This window comes from Nanorana parkeri, unplaced genomic scaffold, assembly GCF_000935625.1.
Source record: "Nanorana parkeri isolate BGI_ZX_2015 unplaced genomic scaffold, ASM93562v1 scaffold198, whole genome shotgun sequence".
NCBI lineage: Eukaryota > Metazoa > Chordata > Amphibia > Anura > Dicroglossidae > Nanorana > Nanorana parkeri.
Genome location: NW_017306466.1, coordinates 227,646 through 252,847, shown reverse-complemented (window position 1 = coordinate 252,847; position 25,202 = coordinate 227,646). Strand labels below are relative to the sequence as shown.

At 41.8% G+C, this 25,202-nt stretch overlaps 1 protein-coding gene across 1 annotated transcript in view; it reads left to right on the top strand.

Moving 5' to 3' along the window:
- The window catches only part of LOC108786220 (WD repeat-containing protein 64-like), a 125,006-nt gene that overhangs the window by 32,051 nt on the left and 67,753 nt on the right, over positions 1 to 25,202 (top strand). The window contains exons 6-13 of the mRNA XM_018555470.1: positions 3,750 to 3,980; positions 6,473 to 6,555; positions 7,441 to 7,533; positions 11,708 to 11,753; positions 11,848 to 11,894; positions 19,037 to 19,157; positions 20,640 to 20,709; positions 24,111 to 24,354. Coding sequence (XP_018410972.1) covers positions 3,750 to 3,980; positions 6,473 to 6,555; positions 7,441 to 7,533; positions 11,708 to 11,753; positions 11,848 to 11,894; positions 19,037 to 19,157; positions 20,640 to 20,709; positions 24,111 to 24,354 — 935 coding nt within the window. The remainder of the gene's footprint in view (positions 1 to 3,749; positions 3,981 to 6,472; positions 6,556 to 7,440; positions 7,534 to 11,707; positions 11,754 to 11,847; positions 11,895 to 19,036; positions 19,158 to 20,639; positions 20,710 to 24,110; positions 24,355 to 25,202) is intronic.

Sequence of the window (25,202 nt, the reverse complement as noted above, 5' to 3'; positions counted from 1 at the left end):
TCTTCTCCCGCTTGTGCACGCCGCTCGGCGTGCATGAGTGGGCGGATCTAACAGGACGTGTATACACGCCCAGTTACATCCAAAAAGCTCCCGGCCGGCCATGTATACACAACGGCTGGCCGGGAGGTAGTTAAAGTGTATTTTCACTTTCGCAGTCAAATTTGAGAAAACAACAATTGTTATATGGTCCTATTCACACAGCATACAAAAAATATTTTTTAAAGAAATATTTTTAAATCTTTTAGATGTTTTGTTGCAATGGGCATACTGGCTGAATCCACAGCACAGCACCTTCACAGTGATCTGTCCTTATAGAAATATTCAGGACTGAGTGGATTGTTTTTCACTCATTAACATACAGTGGAGAAGCCAGAGTTGAAATAATGTAACCCATTGTTAGCACAGGCAGTGTTCAAATCTACTACTTATAATGAAATGAGCCAGACATGGTTAACACAAACCTCTCACCACTCACAACCCCTGTTAACATTACAAAGAAGGAGAAGTGAAGAAATGTTTTAGCAAGTAGAAAACAATTGAAACTGCAAAAAAGCATTTTATTTTTTTTAGAATATACAATGTGAATGGGAACATGTAACAATGATAAAATAGGTGTTATCCCAATTTGGCTGCAAAAGTGGAAATACACTTTAAGTTTTAAGCATACTTTTTTTATGATAAGGTTAAACTAGGCTATTTTATTAATAATAATATAATATTATACACTCCTGGAATGTACACTATTGAGAGGAATCAACTGTCTCCAGGGAGGTACGTCCTCCATACTGTTGACCATATAGGAATTAGAAATTTATAAACATATGTAATAATAAGGGAATAACACATTTAATACACTTGAGGAGGAAGGGGAATTAGAGCTTAAGGGGTGGAATATATGGGAGGGAGGGGAAGGGAAGAGGAAGAGCACTGGAACACTCAGGGAAGAGTAAGTGGGAACACTTTGGGGTCTATTCACAAAAGGGTGAAGAGTTAGGAGAAGACAGGAGAAGGGAACAATCTAGGACAATATAGCTGAACTGGAAAGTGAGCTGAATTGGGTATGTTGTCCTAGATTGTTCACTTCTCCTGTCTTCTCCAAACTCTTCACCCTTTTGTGAATAGACCTGTATATATCAGATATTGGGAGAGAGGAATATAAATTAATAAATAATTCCCTGAACACTGATCGCCCACCCCCCCAATCCACTTTTTTTTTCTCTTCTTTTTCTTTTCTTATATTTTTTAAGACCCATAAGTGGAAGATCATATGGAAAGATGCGGGATAGGTTTGAATAATAAGGGATACAATAATTATTGTAATTGAGTAGATGCCCCGCTAATGGCACGTAAATATTGATGAATGAGAGGAATTACATGTAGACAAGTACCGTATACTGTATGTAATAGGGAGGAGGGAAAGAACTATGTCAATGTTTGTTTGGATGTGTGTTTATGATTATATGTATGTATTTATGAGTATTTATATGTTATATGTATATTTGATATTTGGAAAATTTTATAAATAGATATTATATAAAAACAAAACAAAACAAGATTAGGCTAATTTAGGGGTTAGGTAAGTCTAGGAAAACAGCTAACATACATACTTGGAAGGTGTTCTACCCTCCAAAGATTTGTATTTCAGTCCATTCAATCCTAAGCCCCCTGGCAGATAACAAAGCAAGGTTGGTAGCCTAATGTTTCACTACAGCAGCTACTATAGTATGTGAAAAACATACTGCCATATCCTTTACTGTTTATGCAGCCTGACTGCATTACAGCAAAAAAAAGAAAGGTTCACTTGGGCTTTTTGCAATACAGCTTGATCAAGGAATCATTTGCTTTCATTTAGTAGCATCTAAAAATATATTTTAAGTTTAAGCTGATTATAATTTGTCTTCCCCGTGAAAACAAAACACTTTTAAAGGAGAACCATGAGGTCAGTGCTTTTCACTCACCTCATAGTTCTAGCGACCTGTGAAAATGTGACTGTCACAGGTTGGCTCAGTAGATCGGGAGGTGAGCGAACACATACCGGCGTTCGCTCACCTCTCGATCCTGTCACGGCTCTCTGCCGTGACAGGTGAGGGGCTGGATTCCCCCCTCCCTGCTCCGATCCGCCATCGCTGACTGGCGGAACGGACGGGGGAGGGGGCGGGTACAGCTGGCTCTGCCTCTAGATAGGCAGAGCCAGCTGTCAGTCACGCAGCTGGGCGGATCCCGGCACAATTGTCGGGATCCGCTTCAGCTGCGGCGCCTTAGTATACCGCGAGCTACAGTTCGCGGTATACTGAGCCTAGGGTGACGGGAGGAAGCTAGTTTGTGTCCTCCCGTTACCCTAAGGAGGACTATGGGGAAAAGCCTTAACCCCATAGTTCTCCTTTAATGGTATAGTTAACAGACCAAAAGAGACTAAATAAGAGAAGTTCACTGTTAGCTTTTACAATAACTTTAGTTATTTTATAAGTTAGTGTTAGGGATGAGGTTAGAGTTAGCCTCAACCTTGGGTGTTTGAAAGTGACACTAAACTCAGGAATCTTACAAAGGGATTAAAATACCTTAACTATACCATTAAAGGAGAATTTAATGGTATAGTTTAACCATAATAAGGTTCAGTATAATAATACTGAACCTTATTATTGTGTATCACTCAGTTGTAGATCCTGAAATCATCTCTGATTTGGTGCTGACACTGTCCTTCCTTCTGTAGGGGGGCTACTTTTGTTCCCCACAATCCCTGTGTGTGTTGTAAAGTAGTCACCGCTCCAAGCTCACTCCTGTGATAGACTATTATCTCAATAAGTTAACTAAACCTGAGCCAGAGAATTGTATCCGTGATCCACTGATAGCGTTCATGATGATTTACTGGCTCCAATTCACAAAATAATTAATGCACAATTTTTTCTTTTATGTTGCTGTGTGCATTTATAATTTTTTCCCAAAAAGTGGTCTTTTTCTTTAGAGAAAATGCACAAATTCTTTAGATTACAAGCTTGGGTTATGGCTTAAAGGAGAACTATGCGGTGAGTGATTTCCATCCTCATCCTCATAGTTAGAGCCGACCTGTGACAAAGAAGTTGTTACAGGTCAGCTCTATTGTACGGGAAGTGAGCGAACACATACAGTCGCTCGCTCACATTCCGATCATCTCCCTGCAGAGAGCGGTGACTGTCAGTCACCACTCCCCACAGGGATTCACCTCTCCCCTCTCCGATCCTCCAGCGCTGAGTGGAGGAATGTATGGGGGAGGGGGCGGGCACAACTGGCTCTGCCACTAGATAGGCAGAACCAGCTGTCACTCACACAGCTGGGTGGATCTCGATAGTATTGTCGGGATCTGTCCCGGCTGGGGCACTCTCAGAATATCACGGGCAGTAGCCCGCTATATACTGACATTTAGGTCACGGGAAGAGGTTAGTATATGTCCTCACGTGATCCTAGAAAGGATCCACAAACTATGGGGAAAAATACTTACCCCATAGTTCTCTTTTAAAGAAGAGTTCTGGGCATGATAAATCTTAACCCTTGCAGGGGGGCTACCCACCAGCCCTGCTCTATATGCATATGCACCCCTTATTCAAAGTACATATCTTCCATTCACATTCATTTCTGCTCCACAGAGTGGACAGTCTGTTGTCCCTACTACAGACATATGCAAGTAGTGTACATGCAAACTTTACACACATATAGTATCTGCAGAATCTCAGTGCTGCAAAGACATTATGTTAACCACCAACATTGTATTTCAGGAACAGTTATGCACTTACCTGCAGTTGGATTACTCAGAATTGGAAGAGTCTTATCTGAGACGCAGAAAGATCAGTTTTAATTTGCCGGCTACCATACAAGAAACATTCCATGGCGATCCAATCCTACGCGTTTTCCCTATGCAAGATAACACCTTGATAATGGTCAGAGAAGACGGTCATATCTATTTCTGGTCTACACGGCTCAAGCTGAAACGTGACAAGCCCATTTTTGTAAGTTTGTTCTTTGGCTTTATTGTGGTAAATGTCTTAATGACTTATTGGAACGTCTCCATCAGAATTCATATATATTATTTACCCCAGAAAATAAAAGGTACATGGGAGCTTATTAAAAAAACTTTTTGTTTTTAGTTTTAGATGGAGTGGGTTTTTTTTTTTTAGAACAGCTGTGAGGTTTTTACGGAGATTCTCCCCATCTATTTGTCCTGGTGACTTTTATCATAGAAAGTGAAGGAAAATACCAAAATTTGGGTTGTCATCATGGAAAATCTAGTTCTGGTGACCCTACTGTCCTGACCTTCAGGGATTTCTCTCTGTTTGGAGGGATTTCCTCTCACTTCCTATTGTGGCTATCAGACAGAAAATGAAGGGAAATCTCCTCAATGGGACACAGATGGCAAAAAAACTGACAGGGGTTACAAGGGTCCCTTAACCACTTGCTGACCGGGGTGTTTACACTCCCTGCCTTTCCAGGCCATTTTTTTAGTATTCAGCGCTGCGGTACTTTGACTGACATTTATTCCGTCATGCAATGCTGTACTGAAATTAATTTTATACCATTTTTTGGGGACAGATAGAGCTTTCCTTTGGTGGTATTTAATCACCACTACAGGTTTTTTTAAAAACTTTATAATGAAAAAAGTACCGAATATTTTGCAAAAAAACCCGTTCTCCCTACGTTATGTTATAAAACATTTATTATTACCCAATTTTTTGGTAAAATATAAAAGACGGGGTCACGTCGGGTAAAAAGACACCAAACATGTCAAGCCTTAAAATTGCGTACGCGCGCAAAACCTCAAAAAACGATAATACCCAAAATTGGCCATAGGCGACGCTTTAAAAGCTTTTACCGATCATCAGTTTAGTGTTATCAGTGATTGATGACCCTAGAATTATTGCTCTCACTCCGACGTTCGCGGTGATATGTAATCGCCGTTTTTGCACGTAGGCGGGCTTGATGCATGCTTGTGGGGGCAGGGGACTTTAATTTTTTTTTTTTTTATTGCTTTGATATGTTATTTTTATTTTTTTAAGTAACTTAATTTTTTTTTTTAAACTTCTTTTTTTCCACTGAACTTTATTGCTATCCCATAGGGAGCAAACAAGCACCCTATGTGATAGGCAACTTGCAGTGACAGGTCCTCTTTATGGAGACATCAGGGGTCTTCAAGACCCCTAATGTCACCTTGGGACCCCTAGAGAAGCTGATGAAGCAGAGACCTGCTTCACCAGCTTCTCTCCGGTTTCTGTACCGGAGAGTTACACTGAATGCAGGCAGTGATGTAATACACATCACTGCCTGCATTCAGAAGAGGAGAGGAGATCAAGCTTGTGTACTGAGCTCCGTTTGATCTCCGGCCGCAGAGCTGCTGTACTGGTCCCGGGCTCACACCGGGAACAGCGGAGCCCGGGATCGCCAGCAGCGGCGGCGGAGGGGGATCGCACACCCGAACGCATATTACAAGCGATCGGGTGTCTCTACAGACGTGCGAACGCTTGTATGTAAACAGCCATCGCTGGCTGTTTACATTCAAAGCCGGTTTCCCGCTCGTGCGCGCCACCTAGCGGCGGGGACGAGCGGGATGGGACGTTTAAAGACGCCCACCCGCTCTCAAGAAGTCGCTGTCCGGCCGTTTAATTACAACGGCTGGACAGCAGGTGGTTAATGTACTGACTTCAGTTCTGCTTTAAAGTAGTATTAAACTAACTAAACATTTTTTTCAAATCTAGATTGTCCAGCAAGGTATTTCTTTACATTTCTACCCAAGCATTTACAGTCATTGTGTTTCCAAATAGCTCCAACTCTCTCAGCTCAGCTTCCCTGAACTTCCTGTTGTCACAACAGAGAGCACAGTCTTTGATACGCAATTATTAAAGTAGAATTAAAATCAATTTTTTTTACATATATCTATTGCTAGCAAGCCGTATTAATATGCAAAAACATTTAAAAAAATAAAAAGTTATAGGCAAAAACTTACCTCTGTCTCTGTTGCTCCCTTCCGGCTGTAAAATCCAGGGGTGCCCATTAGGTAGATCGTGATCTACCAGTAGCTCTCAAAGCTGATGCTGGTAGATCACGAAGGGTGTGAATGGTGGCCCCTTTATTCAATTTTGGTATATTTATTTAGCTGTGCACACATGATGATTACCTATTAGCCTGAGTCTGCTGAGCCAAGCTCCCTGACACCTTTCTGGTGGATTCTGGTGGTTGAAGTGCTATGTTTTACATCAAAGAATATTAGTTTACACAGCCTGTTGCAAAATACAGAAAGGTGAGCCAGGGGAGAGAGTGGGGAGAGACAGGCAGGAGAGAGAGAGAGGGGAGACCGCCAGGAAAGAGAGAGAGGAGAGACAGCCAGAAAAGAGTGAGAGGAGAAACAGCCAGGAAAGCAAAGAGAGACAGCCAAGAGAGCAAAGAGAGACAGCCAGGAGAAAAAACGAGGAATGACAGCCATGTCACACAGCTCCATCTTATGTTTCAGGAGAAAAGTGTGAAAAAGATGGCTAAGTGGGTGACGGACTTCACAATCATGCTACAGTATAATAAATTAGTCCTGGCAACAGGGTATGTATGCATTTATCTGTGTTCATGTTGTGTGTTAAAGCTGAGCTTCAGTCAGATATAAAAACTCCATTTAATGCAGATAATTATTTTTGCATACAATTAGATTGTGCATCTGTATGTGCTTCAATAACATCATTCTGTCATCAGCTGCACAGCAGCACATTGTCAGAGCATGGGAGAGCACTGGAAGCTAATCAGACTCTTCTGCATGCACATGTGCTAACATGGATCATTCTGACTGCAGGAGAGAGCAGAATGAACAGAGTCGAAGACTCTGCCAGTGGGAAGGTGACACTATGTTAATCCTGACTGTGCTCTCATAATTTAGAGGGGTATAAATCACAATGGTTGCTAGATAGAATTACAAACCTTGGTAGATAAGACAGTTCACCCCGGTTTATTTTATTTGGGTATTTTGCCTGGAGTTCAGCTTTAATTGATGATGGTGATCTGAAGAATGGTTAACAATGGGCCATGGTTTCTAAAGATTCCCATACTTGAATTTAGATCTCATAGGATGCAATGCTTGAGGGAATAACCTTTAGAAATCAGAACTGATAACTCCTTTTAAACATCCTAATATGTTAAATAAACCATTTAAAGAGAAAGCATAATGCATACAGTATATCTAGTTACTACTGTAATATTTAACCGGAAGCTGTTTTGGATGTGGGTTTTATTGTTTTGCTTATTGTTTGATATTTCATTGTGTGCTTCTTTCTTTATATCAGACAGTGTATTCATGCTTGTGCTAATGTCAATGACCATTTTTTTAGGTGGTAATAATTGTATTAATTGCCTTTTAAAAACAGATTTGTGCTTATTGTTCTTCCAGATAATGGAAATAAATGTGTGAACTGTGACATTTTCTATTTTTGTGTGCAGAGATCGGGAGATCCAACTGTATGAACTGTCCAATATGGAGCCATACTGCCAAATCACTGGACTTGAAACCATACCCTTAAAATTAGATTACTGGTAAAGAGTATGAATATACCATATTTTAAAAGAAATAGTTTAGATGTGAGGACTTCATGTTTTAATTGAAAAGAGTTTTTTTTAAAGATCTATCCCCCCCCCGTGTGCTTCCTCAGCCTCCTCCTAGGGCAGCTCTGACAGTTCTCGTACCAAGCAGCCATTCAAAATATGCTGTCTGAGATTTTATAAAAAAGGAAAAAAAAAATAATGGTTGTGTATGTGTCTGTCAGTGTTTTTGAGGGTCCGTTCACAGTTCGAATAACGCAGTGCACCACGCAGTCGCACCTGCCACATGTAATAGTGGGGAAGGTGCGTTGCATTGCCATTCATTTGAATGGCGCATAAAGCGCACCTCCTGCCAGCACCGGAACTCACGCCAGCGCAATGCCATGCATTCAGGTGTGGTGCAACTTGGGTCGCAACTTAGTGACCAAGGAGAAATGTGGGTCTTGAAGTTACGCAGGTTGAGAACCACTGTTCTAGCCCACATCTCATTTCATCCTTCTTCTTCTTCTAACATCCTCCTTGCTGCACTTTTTTCTTCTTGAGCTCTTTACTACTGCACTTTCTTAGATCAGAGCCAATGATACTTTAGCTCTTTGCAGACAGGAATGTTAGGTGCACGTTTGAGATTGTCAGAAGTATTACTGCTGCCCCTAGAGAAGGTTAGTGGAAGTGCAGCTTCTACAAAGGATCATATCTTGAAAGACCCTTAAAGGAGAACTATGAGGTGAGTGCTTTTCACTCACCTCATAGTTCTAGCCGACCTGTGACAATGAGACTGTCACAGGTCGGCTCAGTAGATCGGGAGGTGAGCGAACACATACCGGGTTCGCTCGCCTCTCGATCCTGTCACGGCTCTCTGCCGTGACAGGGGAGGGGCTGGATTCCCCGCTCCGATCTGCCAGCGCTGACTGGCGGAACGGACGGGGGAGGGGGCGGGTACAACTGGCTCTGCCTCTAGATAGGCAGAGCCAGCTGTCATTCACGCAGCTGGGCGGTTACCGTCATCTAAGTCGGGATCCGCTCCGGCTGCGGCGTCTCAGTATACAGCGAGCTGTAGCTCACGGTATACTGAGCTTAGGGTAACGGGAGGACGCTAGTTTGTGTCCTCCCGTTACCCTAAGGAGAACTATGGGGAAAAACACTGACCCCATAGTTCTCCAAAGAAGAACTGATTTACACTCATCCTCATAGTTAGAGCTGACGTGTGACAATTAAACTGTCACACATTGGCTCTATAGATTGGGTAGTGAGCGAACACATACCATTGTTCGCTCACTTCCCGATCATCTCCCTGCAGAGAGCAGTGACTTTCAGTCACGGCTCCCCACAGGGATTCCCCCCCTCTCCGATCCTCCAGCGCAGAGTGGAGGGGGCAGGCACTCTAGATAGGCAGAGCCAGCTGTCACTCACGCAGCTGGGTGGATCTCAACAGTATTGTCGGGATCCGTCCCGGCTGCGACGCTCTCAGAATATAGCGAGTAATAGCCCGCTATATACTGAGCGTTGGGTCATGGGAGGACGTTAGTGTATGTCCTCCCGTGACCCTAAAGAGAACTATTGGATAAAAAGGTTACCCCTTTCTTCTCTTTTAAGAGTAGCAACTACTGTAAAGGGGACTCCGGGCATCAAACCCGAGGCATGTTCCCTGGGTTCCAAGGTCTTTGCCTTGCCCCATTAGGAGATTTATATCTACTCATGGCAATATTGCCAAATTGCAAACATTTTCTAGTGTCTTCAAATACCTTTACAAAGTATTTAATCGTTTATCCTGCACTAAGGCATCGCATGTTTTCCAGTTTCACAGTACACACAAGGCTTTCATTGCTGTCTGACTTAGAGCCTTGATGGCCAGTCTCTTGCAATGGACTGGTAAACAGTAGGGCAGAGCTTTCTTCATATGAAGTGGGTATTTTTACTACATATAGCATGCATTTAAAAACCAGGGGCCCCTATGTGCGCAGAAATCAATTAAATAATCTAAGGTATTGCTAGCACACATTGGTATACCTGACAGGTTGACTAAAGCTGGCATACACCAGCAGAAGTTTGATCATAGTTCTGAAAAAAAAACATAGAAAAAGCAGGATGGAAATTTTTTCTAGAATAAATGGAATTCTAACAGTGAATGTGTTTTTTGTTCATTTGAAAATCGAATGTGAAAATCAAACGGAATTCTGAACAACATTATACAAGTATCTAATGTTCTGACAACATTTTTTGTATGAACGTTTGTACAAAAAGCTACCACTGTAGGCCAGCTTAAAGGAGAACTATGGGGTTAGGATTTATCCTCATAGTTCTCCTAAGGGTAACGGGAGGACACAAACTAGAGTCCTCCCGTCACCCTAAGCTCAGTATACAGGGAGCTTGCTCGCGGTATACTGAGACGCTGCAGCTGAATCGGATCCCCACAATTATGCTGGGATCCGCCCAGCTGCGTGAGTGACAGCTGGCTTTGCCTATCTAGAGACAGAGCCAGCTGTACCCGCCCCCTCCCTCGTCCGTTCCGCCAGTCAGCACTGGAGATCCTCCAGTAGTTCCCCGGAGAGGGGCGGGGGGAATCCAGTCCCTCCCCTGTCACGGCTCTCTGCAGTTTCAGAATCGAGAGGTGAGCAAGCGACGGTATGTGTTCGCTCACTTCCCGATCTACTGAGCCGACCTGTGACAGTCTCATTGTCACAGGTCGGCTAGAACTATGAGGCTGAGTGAAAATCACTCACCACATAGTTCTCCTTTAAGGCTACTGTTCTTTAAACTGTGCAACCAATTTCAGATCAGATTTTCAGTTCTGTAATAATCCTTTAAAATGGAGCGCATTTAGCTGAATGTATAATTATATGTAATTTAGCCAACATCGGCTCATAATCTCTCTCAATATTTCCAGCATTCTTTGTGACACAGTTTCCTATTTACATATACTGTTTCCGTATACTAGACGGTTATGAAAAGGCTTTTCCTCTGCTACATGCCAGTCTATGTACCATTTTCTTCCTTTGTAGACAGGATTAAAAGATATAATTTCAGCAATAGTAATCCCTGCTTTGCATGGTCTTGTTACCATGAAAATATTATTTTGTATACTTTGTCATCCACTTCTGTGTCAGTTGTAAAGTCATGACTCAGAAAGACTGTAAGCTCAGTACACAATAGAGGTGTTATTCTTCTGATGGAATACATACAGTCCGTTTCAAGCTGTATGACCTTCAAAGGCTAAATAAAGCGGACATGAAAATTCTATATAAACCTTAAAAAGGTATTTTTTCCTGTAATTAATAAACAGGTACTTTCAACATTATTTCCTGTGAATGGTTACATTTGTAATTTCAAATATGAACTCCACCTAAAATAATACATGGGTAGAAGATAATGCTTGCATTACAGTATGTCCAATAATACTTGGCAGCCCCACCGTTGAAATGTGGCAACATGAATTCCAATATTAGTCTTCTCTCCTTGCTGCCTCCTTCCACCCTATTAAAGTGTATCTAAACTCAAAAGGAAAATGTAATATATTGCAGCTTGCCAGTCTTTAAATAGGGTGGCTGTATTAGTTTTCCTTTTGTTAGGCTTATTTCCTTTTATATTTTACATGGTGATCCAGCCAGTAAATCTGTTATTTTTCAACTTCCTTTAACAGGCCAATCTGTCCAGCAAAAGTGGCAGATACAGGTTTGGGACAAACCATTTACCACTTACAGGTGTGTTTTACAATGGTCAGATTTTCTTCATTTATGTAAAACCGTTATCCGAAAAAAGGATTTCAGATTTAATTTATTAATTAGGTCCATCTAAATCTGCTCCAGCATCTAACACTACCCTCTCCATGAAGTGACGTTGCCGCTGTCCAAGGCTGGCTTCATTGCTCCTCAATAGAGTGGAGCTACCCTAAGACAAGAATTGTGTTACTGGCAGGATCACCAGGTGAAAATTAAACTAATGCAGCCACCGCATTTAAGAATTGATAAACTGCGATATATTACGTTTTTGCGTTTGGGTTCAGATATGCTTTTACTGTAACGTGACATCCAGAAAAGCGGGAGCAGCAGGATCAGGAGGCGACAGAGACCACCCGAGTCTTAAGAGTGGGGCTGCTGGAGATAATAGTATATTATTTGCAGTCCCTGGTGTCTAAGCTGTTATAATATTACATGTATTTATTTCTCTTTAGTGCAACTGACACCGATGAGTGCATGATTTTATATGGCGATGACAAGGTAAAATTATGCTAAGCCACCAAATAATCTACTTAGCTGTTGTTCACCAAAACTGGCATCAAATTAAACCTGCATATTATTTTTTCTTTCATAGGGATGTGTGAATATTTTACTCTTTACTTCAGTAGGAGAAACATTAAGGTAAGACACACAGATAAGCCAATGGCGAAACGCGTCGGGCCCTATTAAGATAAGCCACGCTTAGGATAATTATATCTTGTTATACAATAATGTAACCACATCTGGACAATATTGAACAATATCATGATATGTCGGACCAAATGAATTTTAGAGTTATATAATCAATGAATATACCAACATATCCTCTGCATGGATCTGTTTGTTTTATTATGTTTGTATTGAATCATAAATGTATTTATAATAGTATCTAACAATAATAAATTTTGAGCAATTATTTTAACATATCTCTCTTGGATGGTCATTTACACCCCTCCAAAAACCCTTACTCTCCCCCATTTTTTTGAAATTATATAATTAGGGGGAGAGGTGTAAAACTAGGTGCCCACAGGGAGACAACCCACGATTTAGTAAAAGACACACAGATAACCTAAATAAAAAAATTTAATAAAAGTGACATCTGTAATTATAGATTATATGTTTTCCAAACACTAGATCCAAACTACTGTTTTCCTAATAGCCTTCATACAAATTCCAGCAGTATCTTCTATAATTTCCCTGTCTCTGTCACTTGAATTTTTTTTTTAATGTTTTTTTTTTCTCTGCTGCAAGTATTACTATCAGTAGGAAGGAAAGCATACAGAAACAAAAGTGCAGATATTAAAGTGCCACTAAACTCAGAAGTTAAATCCTAAAAATACATTTAAGTACCTTATTATTAACAGAAATGTATCTTATTTGTGTATCATTCGGCTGTAGATCCTCAAATCATCTCTGAATTGATGCTGACACTGTCCTTCCTTCTGGAGGGTGACTATTTTTTTTCCCCATGGTCTCTGTGTGTGTTGTAAAGTAGTCACCACTCCAAGTTCGCTCCTGTGATGGACTATAATTTCAGTACAAATTATAAACTAAACGTGAGATTGTAGTCCATCACGGGAGCAAGCTTGGAGTGGTGGCTACTTTACAACACACACAGGGATCATGGGTAACAAAAGTAGCCCCCCTCCTGAAGGAAGGACAGTGTCATTACCAATTCAGGGATGATTTGCAGAGCTACAGCAGAGAGATACATAAAGAAGATACATTTCTGTTAATAGTTAAGGTACATGAATGCAATTTTAAGATTTAACTCCTGAGTTTAGAGTCATTTTAAATAGGTGGCCACTTTATTATGATCAACTATCTACTAGCCATAAAGAGGTGTGGCGTTAATACTCAGATTGGTTGTGGCATTCAAATAATGCTTAGTTGATATTAGGGGCTTATAGTGTATATTCACTTTTGTAGTAAAATCTGATAAGCCTCTACAGTTTGTTTGTTGTGTGTTCCCATTCACACAGCAGACGTAAAAACATTTAAAAAAAATATTTCATACCTTTCCAGTTGCTTCCTTGAAGTGGGTGTAGCAGCTTCTATTACCTTGAATAGATGCCAATATTCAGATAAAGGGTAGACAGGGACAGTTTTTGCGCAATAACATACAATGCAGAGCCCAAGCTTTTAGATCTTTAACCCTTTGTTAGAACAGTCAATATTGAAATCTAATGTGATTACGGAATTTTAAGAGCAAAGCAGCAACAGTCTGTGAGTACATCCAAATCAGATAAAAGGTTTATTTGACTCGCGCGTGTGGGGAAAGGCCTTAGTCCGTCAGGCCAATTCCAACTCCACTCTAGTTCATACAGCTTATAAAGGTCCACGCATCAAGCTAAAGATTAGGCTTACACCATTGTTCAGTTTAACAGAGTTCAAAATAAATCCTGATTCAGCAATTTTTGTTCCACACTTATACATAGCAAGTGTCTGGAGAAATTGCCATCCTAGGAGTTTTTTTAGTTTATCTAAACTCAAACACTTTAAAAAAAACAGATAGCCCCTTCTCAGAAGAGTGACTTGCAACTTCCTCTCAGTGTACATTAAATGTTTTTAAGTCTCTAGCTGTATTTAATAATATGTATGTTTTTCTTTAATATAGTATACATCTAGAATATGATCGTATAGTGGAATATCTTTACCCTGCCATTTTAGATGCCATATCATTTACTTCTGGTAGTGTGCCCTGTCTTAAACCATATTTACTAAACAGTCTTACTTATGAGATATATACCATAATATGTTTCATTAAACATAATATTACAATAACAAAATGGAATCTGGAAATGTGGTTCAACAGGGATCATCAATTCTCCCTACACAAATGATAATCAATAAAAAGATAAGCAGCAATTTTTATATATTTTTTTTTACTAAGCTATGGTATGTGAATGGAAACATGTAACAAATGTAAAGTAGGCATTATCCAAATGTGGCTGCAAAAGTGGAAATAGACTTTAATTTGTAGAAAGAAAACACTCCCCACACCAGCATTTCTCAACCTTTTTTCAGCCATGGCACCCTTTAATAGTATGCAAACTCTTGAGGCATCTCACTCTAAAATGTAATTTCTGTAAATGTAAAAAAAACAACGTGTGATCTCTCCAAAATCCATACCAGACCTTTTTTTGAGATTGGGGTCTGGTATGGATTTTAAGGGGGCACTCCACACAAAAATACACAAAAAAAGTGGTGTCCCCCCTTCACATCAGCGCCCTCCCCCACTTTCACATTAGCCTTTTCTGTACATCAGCAGCCCCCTCCTTTCATATCAGAGTCACTCTCTTTCACACTAGGAGCCCCTCTTTACATCAGATGCCCCCCTTCACATCAGAAGACCTCTTTGCATAAGCCATAATTGTAGATACTGTAACTGCCACACTCCTTACATAATACCTCATGTTAAGCCTGATGAAGGGGACTCTGCGCGGCCTCGAAAACATTGCATTGTTGATGTGACAGTATACGTGAATAAAAGATGCTTTATTTTTGAACATTATCCACTGATGTGCTGATGACATTTCTGATGTACTCTTCACATAAGCATGACACTGTGTGAAAATTTTGAGGCACCCTTAAGGAAGCCAGAAGACACCCCTTGGCACCATAGTTGACAAAAGCTGCTCTACTTAATGCCAGTCTGACAGTTTGTCTAAAAACAAGATTATTATTGTTATTCAGGATTTATATAGCGCCAACAGTTTGCTTTATAATATAAGGAAGACACTAATATCGTGTTTCCCCAAAAATAAGACACTGTCTTATTTATTTTTTTTCATGAAAAAAGACACTAGGTCTTATTTTCGGGGGATGTCTTACCTGGCTGCAGCTGTCGAGCTCTCCGATCTCCGCTCCGATGCAAAGAGGTGTGCGGGCGGGCGTGTTGTGTGTGCGGGCGGGCGGTCGTGTGGGCGGGCGTGGAGGGAGGGAGCTGCGGCCGCTCTTAACATGTAAAAATCAATTACATGTGCAGCTAGCCCGGAAGTAAGATCTAGCGCTATGTTCAGGGATTTCTGTAATATAAGACCTACCCCGAACTAGGTCTTATTTTCGGGGTAGGTCTTATATTACAGAAATCCCTGAAGATAGCGCTAGGTCTTACTTTCGGGGTAGGTCTTACTTTCGTGGAAACGCGGTATTACAAAACAATTTACAATTCAAGACAAGATGTTAAGGAGACCATGAGGACTTACGATCTAAAGGATGGAACCATAAATGCAGATACTGCATCTGCCACATCCTGTACCAACATTTCGTTATGAAATCAACATTCAAATGTTTGGTCAAACTTAATCTGAACATCTTGATCATGTCTGCATGCTCTATGTATCGAGTCGCAGCTACCTGAGTCACTGTTATGCTTTATATGTTAACAGACAAGTGTTTCTAATAAAGTGACAACTGAGTGAATGCACACATTATTAAACTCTCATACATGCATGCACTTATACACATAGGGGTTTATTTACTAAAGGAGTAGAGGCTGTTCACTTAGCAAAGGGAATGTTTATTTTGCAAGGTGAATGTTAGTAAATAAGGTAAACCTGTGTTCACTATGAATACATAGCATTGTGCAACTAAATCGTTTTTTTTTTAAAGTTTTTATTTTCCTGCCATATGACTGTGTATTAAAGGGGAGCACAGGTTCACCTTATTTACCATTGTTAATTTTACTTGGTGATTAGCCTCTATTCCTTAACCAAATCAACCCCACTATATTCTTTGACTACATCTCCTCAGGCCTCTTATCTTCTTCACTGGCATTACTGATGTGAGGGAGACTGAATGAAACCTGAGATTGGGTATATTAGCTATTTGAAGCTATAATAGCAGAATATTAAAGCAACAGGCTATAGATGAATTTTGGGTTGTACTGTTTACAAATCCTGCAATACCTTAATTATGCGTGAAGAAAAGAAAACTGTTAAAAAAACACACAATGAAAAGCAGAATAAAAAAAAACAGGCTTATCTTTAGTGAAAAAAAAGCTTGTGATGATGATGATTACTAGTTACAAACATCTGGAGTTATGTTCAAATTATGACTTTTCCTGTAAAAGTCACACATGGTCCCACCTCCATATTGGTCTACAAGGAGAGAAGAGGTGAGAAATTATAGATTTGGGTGTCATCAGCATAGAGATTCTCAATATTACGGTACCTTTGGCGTCCATCACTTCCCTGCAGTCTCGCTTCTCTTTTCGCTGGGAGGTACACCATATCCAGTCTTTGGGAACATTGATCCCCAGAGACCTGGAGGGAGTCTACTCCGCCAATTTCCTTCCACTACTTAAAAAAATAGCCCTGGACTTCAAAGCATGGCGCTCCCTCCATGTCTCTTGGCTGGGTCGCTGCGCCGCGGTAAAAATGCCGAGGGTCTTGTACCTTATGCAGGTGCTTCCCATTAGTCTACTGACCCAATTCTTCCAGACCCTACATGGGGATATTATATCATTTATCTGGGGGGGTAAGACCCCCAGATTGAGCAGACGCATCCTATCATTGCCCAGATCTCGGGGAGGAGTAGGGCTGCCAGACATGTCAATGTACTACACGGCTATACACTTATCCAGGCTCCTAGAGTGGTGTCTATGCAGAGAGGGTAAGACATGGGTAGCAATGGAACGGAGCGTATACCGGTTCCCAATAGAAGGTCTTCCTTGGCTATCCTCTGCCATACCACAGGAAGCCAAATCTCACCCGCTCATATACACGACCCTAAGAGTATCTCGGAGGGCCTTGGGGACGACCTCCTTGTCCCCATCCCCGTCGCCTCTGACGCCGGTTCTTGGGGATCCTGATTTCTCGCTAGGAGCTGACAATGGCAGACTACGCCGATTCCTCCTCCGTGCCTCCAAATTTCGGCTTCGAGACTTCAGGGGATCAAGGGGCTGGCTGCAGACCGCAGAAATACAATCCCTCACAGATCCCCCGGTGGACTTCTGGAGTTCCCTCTCCCTGAGACACTTCCTTCGGGCGATACCTAACGCGTCCCTCCTGGACAGACCTTTGACGGACTTCGAACATGTGCCTAGCCCAGCTCCCGCCCCGACATGCTGTTTCCCAACTGTACAAGCTACTGCAGGCCTCCACTGGGGATGTACCGCTACATTTCCTGCACGGCTGGGAACCGGAGCTACACTGTACTGTCTCGGAGCAACAGAGGGACAGCATCCTAGCGATGACTTTTAAGGCCTTGCTAGCGAATCGTTACCAAGAGTCAGGATACAAGATTCTGACACGATGGTACAGGGTACCGTGGTTGCTCCATAGAATGAATAGCTCGCTTCCGGAGCTGTGCTGGAGATGTGAGGGGGCTCAGGGTACGATGTTACTCATCTTCTGGTCCTGCCCTGAACTGCGGGTCTTCTGGAGACAGGTGCTGGAGCATGCCTACTTCACTTGACTAAACACTCGATCTCTAGGTATAAACGATCTCTGACACACCACTTGTTGAATGCAGCTCGGGCGTGCATCCCCATGAAATGGAGAGACCCTCACCCACCTACTGTCCAGATGTGGCTCGCTAAAGTACAGGATACTTATCTGCTAGAGGACCTAACTGACACACTGAAAAATACGGAGGCCCGTTTTAATGCCACCTGGGGGCCGTGGTTATGCTACAGAATTTCTGCCCAAAGCCTTGATCAACCTACACAGGTTGGCCTGATCGGGTCTTCGTCACCCGAGCTGACATGAAGACATCTGGGGTGGCTCGGATGGGAATAACCCCCGATGCAACCTTGGACGCCGGCTGGCGTTGCGGGTCCCGGACGGACCTCGGCTCCTTTCTACCTTTTCCACTTTCTTACCTCTTTCACTTTCCCCTCGACCTTGAGACACTATCCGATATTGGAAATAGTACTTAGTCACAGAGCTTCAATGTACAGAATGTCATCACTGAGTCTAAAGTACTGATGAATCAACTACTGTACTGAGCTGTTTCCACCTATTCCCGATGCGATTTTTTTTTTTTTTAGACAGGATATGCTTGCAATGACACGGTGTAGACCGTTTCTCAACGTGCCTTAAAGATTATATGTAACTGATTTTGCTTTCAATCACACTGTATTGTTATATCTGATGTTTTCTTCAGCCAATAAAAAATCAGCATAGAGATGGTATTGGAAGCCATGGAAGGGAGGAGGAGTAGATAGAGAAGAGAAGGGGTCTGATGACAGAGCCTTGGGGGACCCCTATAGAAAGAGGTAGAGGAAAGGAGGAGATGGAGTTGTAGGTGACACTAAAGGAGTGTAGGAGGAGAACCAGGAACGAGTAAGGTCTTAAGGGCCGACGGAGTGGAGTTTTTTGAGAAGTAGCATTTGGTCAACTGTATCAAAGGCTGACGTACCATTTATGAGGTCTACATGGAGCACATGTACAGCAATTCACAATATTAGGATCTGTGCTTATATACCCCTCCTCAGCAAATACAATCATAGCCATCTGATTAAGAAAATCTCTGCTCCCAAAATGCATTGGTCGCTATGCCTCTTAGGCTGTGTGTAGTAAAAGCCGGTTTTGCAGGACTTCAGATTAGCAGTATTCCTCTTGCAAGGAAAGCAGATAAAAGGTTTATACATTATATTTGTAACTTCAGCAGCTACTCCTTTTAAACAATGTCCAATCAGCCCAGATCTTCTTTAAAAGTGGAAGTACATGTAGCAGCATACAGGTCTTTAGAAAAAGAGGCTCTTTTCAGAATTTAAAGTAATCAAACTTTTACACATGAACAAAATTAATTTTAATAAGATAAATATTTATTTTCAGGATGTGGAAGAAGATGCCCAGGGCAGATAACATAATTCCAACCATTGTTATAGACAATGTTATTCTTTCTCCTCATGTGACTTACATTCGCTGGAAAGTACACAGCGATTGGGTTACCCAGGTAAGAACACCATATCATATCACTGTGTATACCATGTACTCCATAGAACATCTAGATGTCTTATAGACTGCTACAGTGCATGACATTATTACTCACAAAATATCATTAGATGGACTGAAGATTGCAGGGCTAGCCTGCATGTCGTGCTCTCCAGGACCTTAGTATACTGTGTTATTTATCTACAGTCCAGGTCCACTAGCACAGTGTCTGGTGTGACCCGGTCTCTGAAGACTCTCTCTGTGAATAACACTGTGTATGGGGTAAAGATAGCCTGCATTGTGCCCTTCGGGCACTGGGTTCTGTATTGTGGGTCTTTTCAGACCCCTGTGTACTGTGTCAGTTAGCCGCAGATGCTCTGTAGTTTCAGTGTCATGGTAGAGCCTCTGGTGCATCGTAATCTCTGATGGTCCCCTGTGTGAGTAAGTCTCTGGAAGTGTTAAAGATAACCATTTATGACTCCTTTGGACACTTCGCTATGCACTGTGGCACTGTCCAGACCCTTCTGTTCAGTGTCAGTTAGCCGCAGAGCATTCTCCAGGTCCAAAGCTGAGGCACAACTTCTGTTGTGATCCAGCTTTTGCAGTCTACCTCTCTGAATAAATCTTTGCTTGTGGTTACCATATCCTGATATGTGATCTTTGGGATATGAACTCTGCTTTATGGCAATTCTCAGTAATGTACTGTCTCCCATCACCTGTCTCCCATGTGAAACACAGATCACAAAGCCATAAACATTCTGTTTAATAGTAAACCACTACTTTACCAGTGTTAGATGTTTTACCCTAAATATGGAACTGGTTATATTTTGCTTCCCAGAGACTAGTGGATTCTGTTGCAACATTGACTAGTACACTAGTGCTCCTTGCCTCCCTAGCTTCCACAAACTGTTGTTTTATATAATTATGTAAAATTAGGTGAGGCCTGGACACATGTGAAGCTTTGCTGCACTTCCAGTCCATTCAACCTGAAGATGTTACATGACCAAAGTCTATATCACATTACTTGTAAGGCAGCCTAGCTCTCCAAGCTTCAATAGGGAGAAGGAAATGCATCCATGTAGAGCAATGTGTAAGGGACAGCACATTATGGTTGAGTCAGGGCAGGCAACCAGGATCCTATTCAGCTTTGCAAGCTTGGCATTTTAGGATTGATGTACCAGGATATCTGTACTAACAAATGGATTTTCTCCAATCACAGTTGCCAGTCAAGTTAAAAGTTTCAGGGCAAGACTGAAAGCTGTGGAGAAGGAACTTCATGACTTTCTACAGATGCTTTAATACAACAGGGCCCATTGTTTCCATTGTAGAATTTCCAGTACAGCTATTTTATCTTCAATCCATCAGACAGCAAATGCACATATAATTTCATATGTCAAAATGCATGACTTGTTGTTAATAAGAGCTTGCTCTATTGTTCATGTGCAAATGTGGTAACCTCTTTGGCACAATAATGGTTGTTAAATACATTCCATTTGCTTTTCAGATGAAGTACTTTGATTCCATTAAAGCTGTAATTTCTTCTTCAAATGACGAATCTACTGCTTTAGTTATAGGTAATATTGAATTCATTTTTGTATGTTACACTTCTCTATAACATTTTGACTGGAAAAATATATAATTTTGGATTTTCTGAAGCCTATAATTGTTTAAAATCTGTTTTGTTAGGTTGTTTCAAATAAACTGTTTATCGGTGCATTGAAATTGGACTCCCACAAATATTTCATTTCTGGGTAGATGTCAATAGGTTGAATCAGCCGCCAGCTTCTAAAACTTGTTATTACTAACAGCATTTATTTTTACTCTCAGCTTAACCTCACCTAAACTCTAATGTTCAGAGCACATTGTTTGGCAAACATTAGCAGATGTCACAGCTTACAGTATGTTTGTACAGAGATTGCTAAAAGCCTGCTGAACTCTTTTTAATGCTTGTTTAGCAAACTTTTCCATTTAATAAAAACTGTAAAGCAGCTATAGCAGGAGGCCTCAAGTGTGGTCCTGGACTTCACCAAAGGGCTACACATAATATTCAGTGAATGCAATGTACAGAAAGCTTTCAGGGATTGCAGACATGCAACAGAGGATGGCCAGAGTCTACAGACATGCTACAATAAATTGCAGATATGCTATAGGAATTGCTGGAGACTTTTTCAGTAGATAATCAGGCTGTTAAAACATTACATAAGACTGCTAGAAACTACTGCTGTTACAGCCCCTTAACAAATCAGTGCTTCCACATTTGTGCTTCATACTGCCCTTTTAAAAAAAATGTGTGCCACATTTGATATTCCTCTTAGCAAAATCCATAAAAGATCATAGTTAAAACCAATAAAGAAAAGGGATGGACAGCACAGACAAAAAATAAGTTATTGTGAAAGAGAAATAAACTGAATTACATAACTACTAAAAGCCATTATGTTTCCTTTATTGTCAAAAATAATGCTAGGGTTGTGAGCCAGGTTAGTGGTTTTTAACACAAGAACAATTATGCAGTGAAGAAGGCATGCCTACTCCAATAGATGAGGAACAGAATGAGAGTAAGAGTTGGCAGTGATAGTGGTGCTGGAAGAGATAGCATTGGTGGTTGTACACGAAACGTAAGGGGTGGAAGTGATGGTGTTGCAGAGAGATTGATAGGTGGCACTGGATCTGGTGCAGGGAGAGGTGTCCGTGGTAGAGTGAGAGGTATCATTGGTATTGGTACAGAGAGAGGGCAGTTATGGAGCTACAAGGAGAGTAAGTTGTGGCAATGGTAGTGGTGCAGGAAGAGGAAGAAATGGCGGTGGTAGTAGTGATGCAGGTAGAGTGAGAGGATGCAGTGATAGTGCAGAGAGAAGAGGCAGTAGAGGTCGTGCAGGGAAATTTAGAGGTAATTGTGGTACAGGCAGAGCAAGAAGTGACAGTAGAGGTCTGGAAATGGGAGATATGCAAGGCATAATCAGTTCTTATTCAGAGCCAGAAGACTCCAGTTGACAAGTATGTGAGAGTTATAAACTCATGTAGAATTAGCAATTTTACATATACAGGTGGTTGTGGCACACTGGCTCTTTATTTGGGAACATGGTACATGTACAAGACAGAACTGATACAAAAAAATAGATATTTGTGGCAACACAGCGAGTTTCATGAATACAGTGTGTTAGTACTATAGAAACAAGGAACCTTACAGGGTCCTAAAGCAGACATTTAGAGCCAAACCTTTTTATATGCCAGTTGTGATTGGGAGATAAACCATTGTACAGTTTTTCCTTAAAATGTCGCTTAAAAGGGCGATTGTGGCCTGCTGCAAACTCCTCAGCCTTAAAACCCAAGTGAACGTTTGGTTTAAATCAAGTAAATACATTTCAGGGGCATCAAAACAAAGGTTGTGCAAACTATTACACTATGAGGATTATTCACTAAGGAAGCGAAGGATCTAGCCGTAGCTTCGGCTGATCCTTCAGCTCACTTCAGCCGCCGCAGCCCTTCGGTTCAATCGAACCGAAGGGCTGCTGTACGGGCTATTCACAATGACACAATAACCCGTACAGCAGCTGAGCGGCTCAGCCGAGCCAAATTCATATGCTTCAGCTCGGCTGAGCCGTTGTCACAGCTGAAGCGGGGAGAATGGTTTGCGAAGCCGACTGTTCTCCCCGCAAATGACAACAACTGGGCGTAGCCAGCCATGATGTCATGGTTGGCTCCGCCTAGTTGTTGTCATTTAATGACCAGCGTCCTCAGGTTATTTGAGGCTGGACTGTCATTAAATGACAATAGCAGGGCGGAGCCATCCGTGACATCACGGCTGGCTCCACCCAGTTGTTATCATTTTGCCGGGACCTGCGGGAAGACTATGACAGGTACCGGGCGAATGTAAACAGTTGGGCGGAGCTAGCGGTGAGATCGAGCGGAGGTAGCGAGCAGCATAGCCGACCTGAATGCCGCACCGTTCGGCTATTCACTCACTGCCATTTGGCCCCCATGAGAACATGGGCGGACAGCAGCGAGGGAGGTGCCAGAGGTTTGGCTCAGCCGATCCAGAGTCGAAACGGAATCAGCCGCACAGAGCCGAAGTGAATAGCCGAAAGCCGTACAGGTTCAGTTCACTTCAGCTCGGTCATTCACTCGATTGCCTTCGGCAGCTTAGTGAAAAACCCTTAGTTTTCCTTAGAAAGCAGCCTGAGTAGAATAGCCTGTTCACTTCCCACATCCTGCAGAAAAATACGCTTGTATTCTCTGTGGAGGTAGCGTTCTCTCTGTTGAGTTCTTCTCAACCGCTTGCTAGCAGTGGATAGGCTTTTATACTCTGGCTGTGGCTGCTTTCTAAAGAAAATGAAAAATAAGACTGCACACATACAATACGACATTTGTATTGATGGTCCAGGAATGTATTTAGCTGATTTAAACTTAAATCATGTATAAAAAATATATACACTTGTACTTGGACTCAAATATATACACTTGTACTTGGACTCAAATATATACACTTATACTTGGACCCAATAATATTTCATACGCCAAGTCTGCTTTTCGCTCCAGTCCTGGTCATTAGAGATGTGCTTGCCGAATACTGAAGTCGGTGGAGCCCATAGTTTTTGTGATGGTATCTAGTAATGGACTATATTTTCTCCTCTCCCATTGTCAGGAAAGTAGGTAAAAGTTGTAAAGAGCATTCAACAGAGCCGTATTTTAGGGTAAATTTGCCATTTTGTACCTTTTAAAGCTGAGGCTAACGGCTTGAGCTGGAGGCTGTGATCTTCTGATCTAGGGATGGTGCTAGTGTTTTGGATTAGTGAGTTATGCCTATTTTCTAATAATTACAGAAATCCCAATTGTGTGGGATCCAAGGCCTCTGGTGGTGGTGTAGTACATCCAGTTCTGTAGAGACACAAATGTCCAGTTATTTAGGTAAAAATTATATTTGGACTCTTCTGCATTTTTTCCTGAAAGCCAACTTAAAGTGTAATTATGCTTTAAGGTTGTACCATAGGGACTACAAATGTGGAACAGCAGATGAAGGACATCAAAGATCATGTGAGAGATGTGAAGGGACGACGAGCTCCACTGACATCTGGATCACCACAGAAGAGAGCGGAAGGAGACCAGACTGTCTTTCGGGTGTATAAAGGGGTGAAGACCTTTGCATTCTGCAAGAAGAACAGTCTTGTGATCACAGGGGGAATGGACCGCATTATCAGAATGTGGAACCTCTATGTGCCTGCGTAAGAACATATAGCCTAATAAATAAGGTTATGCTTATTTTTTACATTTATATTTACCGATTGGAAACTTTGTAATAATAACTCGGGGTACAGTAATTTGGAGCTCTTTAACAGTTACAGATTGATTTTGTAAAGTATTGGGGACCAAACATAAGCCATTGTCCAAAGTCCAGCTGTGTGGTTAGAGCAGGGTGGGGAGACACATGTGTTTATATCTCCTTCCTCTGTGTCCATGTTAAGGTAATCTGCCATTTCCAAATTGCCTTTAGGCGTGCTTAGTCAAATCAAATGACAAAAAAGGAGAGCGCCCACTCCATGTGAAGGATCGTTTAATAATTTGCTTTTAAAAAATGGTAATTTACTAACAAGAGAAAAGTGACACAAGCTTATCACTAGTGACGAGGGAGCATGAAGCCAACTTTCTGGCGAATCAGAAAGCCGGGGAGTGGGTAATGACTCGATGCCCGGCTTCCTGACACCGGAAGCTCGGGTATACGGTCCAGGCATCGGAGCATTTGGGCATGTACCGGCGCATCCCTAATTAGCATGCTATCTGGGAACTGGGGCCGCTGGACTTTAACAGCTTCTCACAAAAGACGGAGTAAAAAAATTCTTCATGGAGAGGACTGCTCCACGATCTCAGTGTGGAGGACAGTAGGACACGCTGATCCTTTCACAAAGGAGCTCTGACAAAATTACTCGTGTGGCATTGCCCTTTAATTCCGGTACAAGGACTTCTGGGACTTATAGATAAAGCTAAGAAGGTAGTTGTACCCTGATATATTATGAAAGTTTTTTGTTTTTTTTTAATCGGTGGACGATTTTATTTTTGTTGTGTGTGCTGACTG